The sequence below is a fragment of the Pseudonaja textilis genome, chromosome 17 (genome assembly GCF_049901715.1).
Source record: "Pseudonaja textilis isolate UNSWEBS1 chromosome 17, rPseTex1.2, whole genome shotgun sequence".
Taxonomy (NCBI): domain Eukaryota; kingdom Metazoa; phylum Chordata; class Lepidosauria; order Squamata; family Elapidae; genus Pseudonaja; species Pseudonaja textilis.
The window spans coordinates 2,200,667-2,213,179 of NC_142006.1; the positions used below are offsets into that span (position 1 = coordinate 2,200,667).

At 43.8% G+C, this 12,513-nt stretch overlaps 1 protein-coding gene across 12 annotated transcripts in view; it reads right to left on the reverse strand.

Annotated features, from left to right (window-relative positions):
- The window catches only part of STRBP (spermatid perinuclear RNA binding protein), a 77,115-nt gene that overhangs the window by 31,498 nt on the left and 33,104 nt on the right, over window positions 1-12,513 (reverse strand). For 6 of the 12 annotated variants that reach the window (XM_087914397.1, XM_087914398.1, XM_087914393.1 and 3 more), the window contains exons 2-3: window positions 7,293-7,470; window positions 5,289-5,509 (exon numbers count right to left, since the gene is read on the reverse strand). In XM_087914397.1, coding sequence (XP_087770523.1) covers window positions 5,289-5,509; window positions 7,293-7,295 — 224 coding nt within the window. In that variant the 5' untranslated portion in view covers window positions 7,296-7,470. Of the gene's footprint in view, window positions 1-5,288; window positions 5,510-7,292; window positions 7,471-11,534; window positions 12,378-12,513 lie in introns of those variants that run through there. The other 6 variants (XM_087914395.1, XM_087914394.1, XM_087914405.1 and 3 more) reach the window with 6 other exon arrangements.

Sequence of the window (12,513 nt, forward strand, 5' to 3'; positions counted from 1 at the left end):
GCTTCCAGAGAATAACGCAACTCACCCCAAGACCATGGTGTCAACGGCTCAGGGACAACGGGTGGCTGGGATTTCAAAAAATGCTGGTTCCAAGTCGGTGGAGCCCGCAGCTCAGCTCTCTCTCTCTCTCTCTCTCTCTCTCTCTCTCTCTCTCTCTCACACACACACACACACACACACACACACACAGAACAGCTGAAGGGCAAATGGAACCCTACTCTTATGCAAAGTAGCCTCTTCAACCAGGCAGCTGCCGCGTCTGAAAATCCCCACATTGATGTAAGGACACGGCACAGCTGGGCCACGTAATCTGCCACGTCAAGGTTTTTTTTTGTTTTTTGTTTTAAACTAATAAATTTTGCATTTAAGGCTCCACACCATCCTTCTTCCAGTCACCGTTCCTTTTCTGCTCCAGAGAATCTGGGATATGGGGTTTTTTTTCCACCCCTCTCTCCTCGTCTTTCTTGTGGCAAAGAAAACTTCCCAAGGAACATCTCGCCAAAAGCGTTTATCCACCCATGGAAGAAAACAGCACCGCAAATTTAGCACCAGCTCATGTGAAAAAAAAAAAATCCAGCAGAGAGAACCAGGGGGAAAGAGGCTGCACATTCAATGAAGCAACCAAACAACAACTTTTGCCCTTATATTTCATTTCTGATCTTCCTTCCTTCTGATCTTCCTTCAGGAAGCATCACTATCCTCCTGGATAGGTTGGGTTTAACTATGCATGGATTTATTTTAAGGAGGCAGCTTCGCCTCTCCCCCAAAGCTAGGAAAATCTCTCGATCAGTACCAACCACCTCAACTTAAAACATTAATCTCCACTCCAGACAGAGGAATATCTGGGCTGGGTGGCATTACAATAATTCACACAAGAGCACAGAGCAGATCTCGCCCAGATGGGACACACATCACAGGTTTCAAATTGTCCAGCGCTGGGAAAATCAGCAGATCCAGGCAATGCAAAGAGTATAAAGATTTATTGCAAGCTTAAAAGCTCTCTGCAACAATCGGAACTCCTATGATTTGATTGCTTATTGTACCCTTTGAATATCATTAAGTGTTCTACCTTATGATTCTTGACTCTTGACGAATGTCTCTTTTCTTTTATGTACACTGAGAGCATTTGCACCAAGGGAAATTCCTTGTGTGTCCAATCACACCCGGCCAATAAAGAATTCTATTCTATTCTATTCCTAACCAGGTCAATGAAAAAGGGCAGTAGGTAAAGGCAGAAGGAATACAAACTGTTTGCATGGGAAGCTCAGAGCTGATTTAATGTCATCTACACAGTTGGCGAACCCAGAAAAAGGATTATTATTTTACTAAGAATGGAAACTTTACTGAATAAATCCACATTGCCACAGAAGAAGCAAAACCAGCTCTAGAAAAAGTGCAGAGAAGAACAACCAGGATGATGAAGGGACTGGAGACTAAAACATACGAAGAACGGTTGCAGGAAGTGGGCCTGGCTAGTCTAGGGAAGAGAAGGACCAGGGGAGACAGGAGAGCAGCCTTCCAAGATTTGAGGGGCTGCCACAGAGAGGAGGAGGAGGGGGTCAACCTGTTTTCCAAAGCACCTGAAGGCCAGAAAAGGAATAATGGATGGAAACTGATCAAGAACAATCTGGAAATAAGGAGGAATTTTCTGACAGTGAGAGCAATCAACAGGAGTTGCCCTCAGAAGTTGTGGAGGTTTCATCCCTGGGAGTTTTTAAGAAGAGATTGGGCTGCTGAGCTTCCGGTTTGAGCTTCTTCAGCGACAGAACAGAACAGAACAGAACAGAATACAATAAGGAAAGAATAAGGAAAGGAAAGGAATGGTGGAATGGAATGGAATGGAATGGAATAGAACAGAACAGAACAGAATAGAACTTGATTATAGTCTTAGACCAGCAATAGATATCACTATTTACAATATATACATAAAAAATAGTACTGATGTATCATAGTACATTAATAGTGGATAATAACATCCCTGTTAAGAAAATATTCTCAAACAGTTAGGGTCACTCCCTGGTTTATATGAGTGGAAATCCAATAAGTATGTGTGCAAATATCATTTTCCCAAGATCATTATATCTCCCCAAATTGGCACAAATTGACAGCTCTAATTCTGTAACCATTTTTTTTCCCCCTGTAGACATTGCAGCAACACAGAATTTCGCCACTGCGGGCCTAATAGTTGGGTTTGAGTCCTGGAGGATAAATTGCCTGCCCTCCTCCCAGGCAATCTCTCTATTAAAGGGAGAATATACACTGACCTATAAACTCCGTATAACTCCCAGGACCAGAGGGGCAAGGAGGGAGGGTATTTCCCACCCTTTGGACTGCATGACATCAGGTCCATTAATTACAACTCAAACAGTGGAACGGGAAGGATCAGGAGTGTGGAGAGTCAGCCAATTAGTGCTTTGGGACTCCTCCGATAGCCATCAGCAAATCCATTTTATCTTAAGCATGGATTATTTGTTTTGCGCCATTGACTTTCTATCTCCCGACAATTTGTTTGTGCACGCATCAATGGGCTTCACAGCATCTAGCCTCAGAGTCCAAATGTGTGGACTGTGGGCTTAAAAAAATAAAATAAAAGCAAGTTAAAAAAAAAACAACCGCCACCAAGAACTCAACGAAGCAGACCAACCGCTCTGGCTGTTTTCCCAACTGACCCAGGTTGCGAATACAAAGCTATGGGGAGGTAGCTCTTCTAGGCCAGGGGTCAGCAACCTTAAACAGCCAAAAGAGCCTCTTTCCCACAGAAAACACCGGGAGCCAGAGAACCCTTCCCGTTGCCTGACTATTTCCTGAGTGGCCACAAAACTAGCATATATAGAATAAAATAGAATTAGAATTAGAATAGAATAATAACAGAACAGGAAGGAATGGAATCGAACGGAATAGAATAGAATAAATATTGGAAGGAATAGAACAGAACAGAGTTCTTTATTGGCCAAGTGTGGTTGAACATACAAGGAATTTGTCTTTGGTGCAAATGCTCTCAGTGTACATAAAAGAAAAGATACATTCGTCAAGAGTCAAGAATCATCAGGTACAACACTTAATAATAGTCATAGGGTACAATAAGAATAGAATAGGAAAGAATACAGTAGAGTAGAGTAGAATATAGAATAGAATAGTATAATATAGTATAGTATAGAATAAGAGTAGAATAAGAATAAGAACAGAATAGAATTCTTTATTGGCCAAGTGTGATTGGGCACACAAGGAATTTGTCTTTGGTGCAAATGCTCTCAGTGTACATAAAAGAAATGATACATTCGTCAAGAGTCAAGGATCATCAGGTACAATACTTATTAATAGTCATAGGGTATAATAAGCAATCAAATCATACTAGGAAACAGTCAATAGTTGAATTAAAGATTCTCTTTTCTTCTGTAGCTTTTCTTTTCTTGGATTTATCAATAAATCGCATGCCAGCGAGTGTCGCACATTGACAGTTGCAGTGCATATTTTGAGGAACAGGGAGCCACAGCAGAGGGATGAAAGAGCCACGGGTTGCTCACGCCTGTTCTAGGTCCACGTGTGGCTTCCTTCCTGGTAGGACGACTCGTCCTGGCTAATCCAAGCAAAGATTTTAAGCTCTCCCTATGACTGCTAATCTAGCAGAGGCCCCCACAGCCATGTCAGGTTACAATGTTGAACTCCGCCGACTTGGAACTGAACACCAAATGCTCCTCAGCGGCCCCCCCTAAACCGCCTCGCCTTATTTAACCCGAGATGCTTCAGCTGACAGCTACACCTCCAACCCTCTTGGCTCACGGACTCTGGAAGGCAGAGATAGCTCAGCTCTCCTCCTTCTCCACAATGACGATACAACAGTGGTGGGACTCATCTCCAGGGGGGATGAGTCTGCCTACCGAGATAAGATGGACCAGTTGCTTTTGTGGTGTGGAGACAATAACTTGGTCCTCAACACCGATAAGACCAAGGAGCTTATAGTGGACTCTAGAAGGAACAGATCAGACCTCCAGCCCTTGCTTATCCAGGGAGACCGAGGGGAGCAAGTGGCCAGTTTTAAGTTTCTGAGTGTTACCCTAAAAGAGGACTTGACCTGGGGGGAATCACATTGCAGCCCTGGTCAAAAGGACCCAGCAGAGATTAGACTACTTGAGACTTCTCAGGAAGCAACTGAGTGAAAAACTGCTGGTGACCTTCTACCGCTGCACCATAGAGAGCATCTTAACTTACTGCACCTCTGTAGGGTTTGCCAATTGCACAGGGGCAGATAGGGAAGCGCTCCAGAGGGTTAACGTCATTGCTCAGAGGATCATGGGTTGCCTTCTCCCCTCTTTGGAAGAGCTTCATAGCTCCCGCTGCGTTAACAAAGTTCAAAACATCCTTAAAGATCCGTCTCATCCTGGGCATTCTTATTTTGAACTATGACCATCTGGCAGACGGTACAGGATAATAATAAAAACAAGGACAAACAGGCTGAAAAACAGCTTCTATCCCAGGGCAGTAACTATACTGAATTCTACGAGTGGTGGGATTCAAATTTTTTTACTACCGGTTCTGTAGTGAGCATGGCATGGCTTGGTGGGCGTGGCAGGGGAAGGATACTGCAAAATCCCTATTCCCTCCCCACCCCACTAACCTGCTTTCCAGCTCCGTTCTCCTGGGCAGGGCAACCAAAGAAGACCCAGCCGATCAGCTGGGACTCAATGGGAGGCAGAGAAGAGATGGGGTTGGCGGGGTCAGAGGTGGGATTGGCCGGTTCTCCAAACTACTCAAAATTTCCGCTACCGATTCTCCAGAACTGGTCAGAACCTGCTGAATACCCACCTCTGAATTCTACTATATAGTGCAATATTAATGCAATATCAGGAGTTTTCAATTCATTTGCATAGAACGTGAAGGATGTGTGTTTGTGTTTTATTTTTATACTTTTCTTATGTATGTATAATGTACACCGAAGATGCCATTTAATTTTGTTATACGGGGTGCAATGACAATAAAGTAAAGTAACTCTGGCTGAGAAGACTTCAAGGTTGCAGAAAGAGCAATGAGCTGACTATTCCAAGCCCAGCCCCGGTTCTTTCCTGGCCACAGGAAAGAAGAGGGGAGGCCCCTTCTTCTGCCGGGAAGAAATGTCTCCGTTTAATGTTCTTCACTAAATGTTCTCCACACCAACGAACCTTCAAAGCCCAAGTAGATGACCCTACATGATGTGTGCACGGAGTAAATTTTCCACCCATCACTAGATGGTTGGACCTCAAGGATCCTAGCTAAAATATAAAACAGATCAGACCACGTTTTTGCCCACTCACTTGCTACTCCGGCCATCAGCCGTCTCTTCTTTCTCCTCCGAGCTGCCCTCCATCTGGGAAGACTTGCTTGTCTCGTCCATCCAATCGGAGACCTGCTTAAGGGCGCATTCGACGGTGGAAACCATGTTCTGGACGGCTTCGAGTTCTTCTGGAGACGGATAAATCGTTGAATGTTTCATCATCACGTGCCGGTCATCGTTAGCAAACGATCGGATTGATCTCTGGTTGGGGAGAAGGCAGGAAGGGACGGAGGTCAAGGTGAGGTTACCCGAGATGATCGAGGACAAGGTAGATCATCACACACCATCATGAGAACCCAAACAAGGACCTTGTGATGACCCAGGGCGTGGCACGAAGGCAACACAGCCAGAGAACAGGTGTGAGTCCCTTTATTTGTTCCAACTTGGTCACCCACCCCGAGGGATAACATCCCCCCCAAAAACCCAGAGTCTGATCTTCTTGGTTGGCGGGACCGAATCAATGGTGCCTTCAAAGCCATCCATCTCTTCAGCAGCTTTGGGGAGAAGACGCAGGCCTACCTCTGTGTCCCCGACCATCAAAGAAGACCACAGAAGGGGAAAGCACCCTTCCAGGATGGTGGGATGGATGGATGGATGGGCGTGTGTATAATTATCTATCTATCTATCTATCTATCTATCTATCTATCTATCTATCTATCTATCTATCTATCTATCTATCTATCTATCTATCTATCTATCTATCTATCTATCTATATCATTTATCTATCATCTATATCTATCATCTATATCATCTATCTATCTATCTATCTATATCATCTATCATCTATCTATATCTATCTATCTATCTATCTATCTATCTATCTATCTATCTATATCTATCATCTATCTATATCATCTATCTATCTATCTATTTATTTATCTATCAATCATCTATCTATATCATCTATCTATCTATCTATCATCTATATATATCATTTATTATCATCTATATCTATCATCTATCTATATCATCTATCTATCTATCTATCTATCTATCTATCTATCTATCTATCTATCTATCTATCTATCTATCTATATCTATCTATCATCTATATCTATCATCTATCTATATCATCTATCTATCTATTTATTTATCTATCTATCATCTATCTATATCATTTATTATCATCTATATCTATCATCTATCTATATCATCTATCTATATCATCTATCTATCTATCTATCTATCTATCTCTCTCTCTCTCTCTCTCTCTCTCTCTCTATCATCTATCACATCTATCTATCTATCTATCTATCTATCTATCTATCTATCTATCTATCTATCTATCTATCTATCTATCTATCTATCTATCTATCTATCTATCTATCTATCTCTATCATCTATCTCTATCATCTATCTATCTATCTATCTATCTATCTATCTATCTATCTATCTATCTATCATCTATCTATATCATTTATCTATTATCTATACCTACCTACCTACCTACCTACCTACCTACCTACCTACCGATATATATCTATCTTATATGAATATATAAATATATCTATACGGATGGATGGATGGATATAGGTAGATAGATATAAATGCCATATCGCTGCCATCTGGCAGGAGAAAGGGGCAGGGGGGGGGGAAATGCCCTTCTAATCACAGACATGGAGACCCCCAGGGAAGAGGGCAACCCCTCCCGGTGGACCTTTCTGAGTTCAAGGTTGCAACTCGCAAATGTCACTTTTATTAGGAAAGGTTATTTATGCTCATCTTCCCCTCCAGCGCTTAATAATTCATGCCACGCCGACGCCACACTGGGGTTTCTACGGTGTCCCTGCTATAAATCAAGGTCTGTTTTCCACAGCTTAAGAGCCGGGCAGGCGTTAACGCAGCCCTGTTTTGCAAGAGCCCGTGGATAGCTGGTTTAGCAAAACGGGTTTACTAAGCCGGGAAGGACAGCCCTCTGTGCTCCAGGGTGATGTTCTTTGTCCTTTCCCCACACCCCTTGGGTGACCGGCCAGCAGGACCTACCATGGCTACAGCAGATTTCACCTCTGGTGCTCTTCGCCTTTCTCCTTTTCCCTCCTCCTGGGTATCTTGGCTAGGCACTGAGACTTCAACCAGCAGCTCCACATAAGCCTCTCAGTCTTTCCCCAGCTCAGAAGTTCACCCAGGTATGGCGTTCCTGGAGTCAGGTTCCACCAGGCACCTGCAGAGCACCAGAGAGAAGAGGGAAGAAATTCAGAAGCAGAAGAAATCAGAAACCAGTTTCCATGGAGAGATGGCTGCCAATTCTTCCGGGAGGAAGGAAGACGCATATTTTTTGCAGAAGGCAGAAATGTCCCCCAAAACGGTTGATCTTCAGTAGTTCTCCAGCCTCCACTTCCTTTCCTCCAGGTCCTTTGAAACTTTCATTGAAAGATACTGGACAAAAATACATACGTGGTTGGAAAAAATGATACACCACATAGATTTAAGACCTGAAAATATTTTTGTTGGGGATTATACTAGAAACTTACAGTAAAATATAAAATACCTTTAATTACCCATGTAGTAACCGCAGCTAGAATTGTACCGTATTTGCACAAAATTGGAAAAATGAAAAGATTCCGACAGAAGAAGATGTCATAAGGAAAATACTAGAATCGGCAGAAACAAGCAGGCTAACACTTGCGAAACAAACTGAATATTATCAGATATGGGAATTATTTTATCAATGGCTAGAGAAAAAATATGAAAGCTAGAAATAACCCTTGCAGACAGCTGGTTATTTGCAGCCTTTGAGGCCACTTGGAGGTTTATCTGTGTCCTCGGGGTTACCTGAGTGGTGCTCCCGGTTCCTGTAGCAATTTTTCCTCTGGATAAACCTCCAAGTGCTTCAGCGTCCCTTTAAAAGGATGCAAATGACCAGTTCTGTCTGCAAGGAATGTAAATCCTTCCATTCCCCACTATCCCGTCAGAGCTGAAGAAGCTTCTTGGATGAGAAGGGAAACATCTTAAAAAGAAAAAAAAAAACAAGAAAGCCCAGTTGGTTCTTGAAAAAGCACCTTTGGGACAACCATGACCTGAAGGACTGAGAATCTCTGCAGCCATTTTAAGCTTCTCTTTTCAGAAAAGCGGGGAAACGAGGATATTGTACCAATTTTGGCTTGTCTTGAAGTACTGCTGGCGTAACATTGATTTCTAACAGTTGTAAAGACTCCGGCCAGTTCACAGAAGAAGAAAAAAAACCAAACCAACCCAAAAAGGAGACCATAAAAAGAGCAAAGCGATAAAACGACAACAAAAGAGAATATTCTTCCTCAGAATTCCTCTTCATTTGGGCGCTGGTTTTGGATTTAGGTTATTGCAGCCAGTGCTGTCCAGCAATCTGGCATGTACGGTCATACCTTATGTCCTTTATTAATCACAGTCTTCATTTCCTCTGCATTTACGTTGAAGGGTGGGAGATGGGAAGCCTTTTATTCAATGGATGAAGCATTTATCTGATGTTTATGGAAAACTTGCACGCACAGAGTTACTCTCCTGGCAATCGTGTCATCGCACATCTATAAATCCATTACAACCTGGATAAGTCTCTACCAGTTGGCAATCCCTGAACTTTTAGGAGAAAGTTGTTGAAGATTCAGGGAATCCCAGAAAATCGCCTTCCATCATCTCAATTTTTAACTAGACAGTTCTTGGTTTGTTTTTTTTACCAAACTCTCATATGACTATATATGTATATGAAGGCTTAATCATCCAGGCCAAAAATACCTCAAAAAAGGTAAAATCATGGACCAAAGTTTCTTAAAACGGAGACATTTTGTTACTCATCCGAGTAACTTCTTCCAGTCAACATGAAAATTTTGGGTACGCAGAGAGTCATTGGAACGTTTGTGTCAGATCCGTGTATCTGCCATTCTTCTATGGAAGAAGAGGGAGGGGGAGTTGGTACAAGTGATCCTTTTTGATGTAACCTGAATATATTAAATCTTATATTGAATCTGTATAACTTGCACATGATATACAACTGGAGAACTGGAGCCAGATGGCTAGAAACTTGTCACCTCTTGGAGAGACAGCAAGAGGAGAAGGGACCATAAAAATTCCAGCTCTGGAATATGTTCCCAGAGAAGGGGAGAGGGGAATTAACATGTTGGTTCTTGGTTTGACTAAATCCACATCTAAATAAGGGGAGGGGTTCTAATTCCCTTTATCTATTACTGTATGCCTGGAAGCATTTCAGATTCTGCTCTGACTAGTACTGGATTCACTTCCTTTCAATAAATAATTCCTTTTGAAGTGCCTAGCTTTCAGAAGTTCATTCTTTTTCAGTTGAAGGGGTGCTTACACCTTGCCATGCAGACTGCAAAATAAAAGGTAAATGTGTGCTAGTCATTTCCTGCTCTAGGAGGTGGTGCTTATTTCCGTTACAAAGCCGAAGAGCCAGCGCTGTCCGAAGACGTCTCCGTGGTTGTTCTGACCCAAACCTCGTTCCAAGGAAACAAACATGAAACAGAGGTAGCAGCAAAACCTTTTCATGACTCTTCACAAATTCCATTCCTCCCCGGTTAAAAGGCTGTTTCAAACTAATTGTCGCTGATAAGAACGAGCCTTGCCAAGGTTGTGCAAGGCTGCCAAGAACACTAGATAAAGTTGCCAAGAAATATTTCAAATACAAAGAGTCTCCAAACACCAGCCAAGATATTCCGAACGTCCACAAGACTTGAGTGCAAAAACTTCTTTGCTTCCAGCAAAGAATCCCGGTCTCTCAGGCTGGCTTTTATCCCTTAAGGGAGGGGCCATCCCCTTTCAGCCTTACTCCCGAGTCGCCCGTGCTGCTGCAGCTGCTCTTTCCTACAAGCAGCCCTGCGCACACATGCACTGGGCACAGGCTCCTCGGGGAGCTCTTCCTCACTGCTGCCAGCCTTCACCATCTCCGAAGGCAGCACTCCACTCCCTGATGGTCCTGGCCCCATCCCTGCATCCCATGCAGGCCCCTCACCTGAGTCCTCGCTCTCCAAGGCTTCAGCCATCCTCACCTGCTGCCGGTGAACCACAACACTGGCAAAGGAAGAGGCAGCAGACGCAAACACTACGGAAACATCCCACCAAGCTCACAGTCCAATTAGGAAGCAAAACAAAGGAGCAAATTTCCACCCAATGAGTTGTGTTTTAGTAGGCAGGCCAACAGAGATGCGAGTATCTGAATGTGTCAGAATTATATGAAAAGAAGCTTTGGGAGAAACACCTGGGACTTACGAGATGGGAGAAAGGCAGACAACCTGGCTCAAAAACTCTGAGAGGGACCTTGGAGTCCTAGTGAACAACTGCTTAAATATGAGCCAGCTGTGTGTGGCAGCAGCCAAAAAAGCTAACACAATCCTTGGTTGTATAAACGGAGGCACAGAATCAAATGATGTATTAGTACTGCTTTTAAAGCCTTAGTAAAGCCACACCTGGAATATACCACATCCTGTTTTGGTCACCCCGTTGCAAAAAAAGATGTGGAGACTTTGGGGAAAGTGCCGAGAAGAGAAACGATGAGGATTAAAGACCAAGGTTTTTTTTTTCTACTCACAAAAAAGGACTGGGACAAATATTTTCAGTTCTATTCCCTTCTCCATCTCAGCACTGGCAATTTCAACTCTCAACTCTCGGATTTTTTTTCAAAAGGATCGTCGGAGCTTTAGCATTTCCTATATTGTTATTATTAACATGCTCTGATGCTAAGGAGTTCTACTCCCCCGCCCCACATGAAAAGAAACCTCTTCCAAAGGCAAAACACAAGCAGAGAGAGGAGTTTCAGTGTTAGTTTTGCCGCTTTAGTACAGAACAGTTGAGCTACGCCCAGCCACGCCCAGGCTCCTTGCTGTCTCCTTCTTGCTTACACAGCAAATACTGTTTCAGTTTCCAAGCAGCCCTCAACTCTCTCACACACTTACTGGATGCTAACCAGATGAATACTGATGGATGCTGATAGGCAGAGGCAGAATTTCCCCCCCCCTTATTTTCTTCCCCCCAAAAAACAAGCCCGACCACATAGTTTCATAGCAAAGCACAGGTACCGAGCTAATATCTATATATCTATCTTGCTAACTCTAGATCATCTGTCTATCTCCCTCGATCCATCCATTCATCCAACCAACATCGGACAAATTGAAAGAATAAACATAACATACACAAAGCAGCCTTAGCAGCTTTCTACCCACGGAACCAACACACATGGTGGGCTTTTAAACTCCATTTCACGGTAGGAAAGACCCAGCTCCTTCCCGCGTTCAACCATACCTCTGTGGAAGGTTCTGGATGCTACGGGCACTGAGCGGCCTCTTCTTCACCCGGGGCAGCCTCTACCGACTAACATCCTTCTGATTTATTTCGGAGATCACAAGCTTTGAAGCTGCGACGTTGTTTTGCCAGCAAGGTGAACCCGTCTGACCAGAACGTCGGCTTCTCCGAGCCTGCTCAACCAGACTTTTCTTTTCCAAACAGAACAGAAGCCAAGTACAAAAGGGATTTAGGGCTCTTAATTTTGAACCTATTTTTGAGCAAGTACCTTGGATTCAGAGGCGCCCGAAGAAAGCTTTTTTCTGCCTCACTCACGGCAAAATTCTTCGTCTAGTCCACAATGACATGAGGCCACCGTGGACAAAGGGAAGCTCCAGAGGCAGCAAGGGTCAAAACCGGCTCTCAAGTGTTTCACCGCACCTGGGCCAGTCTGCTTCTCCTTCCTGGCCTGGCCGTTGTTGTTTTCTTTCTCTCCTATTTCCCTAGCTGAACTTTGGACCGTCTCGTGCATCTGTTCCTGCTCTTCGCACACTTAACCACTGGGTGTGTAATTCCTCCTCGCCGTCGCTGGCTCTCTTAGAAATTGCTGCGATACCTGCAGATCTGCAGTTCTTCCCGGCCGGTTCAAAGCCGGCTGCGGACAGCCGAGGCCCAAAGAAAGCTCAGCCTGACAGTCCAGGGTTAAATATATCCGTGATCTGTGAGCATTCCAGCCGACGCTGTCTCTACCACTTATGCTGAGACAGTCTTGGACAAATCCTTAGTGACTTCACTTCATAATAACTTTGCTCCTCGCCATTGCATCATTCGCAAAGTAACACCAAGTAACTTGGCCAACCCACAGCAGTGTCGTAATATAGCCCAACGTTTACCACAAACAGCTGGAAAGCCAGCAGTGGGTGTAGCAGTCGCTTTAGAAATCCCAAGGAAGTGCAAAGTCTCCCATCTCAGCAATTTTGGGATCGGCAGACGCTACCTT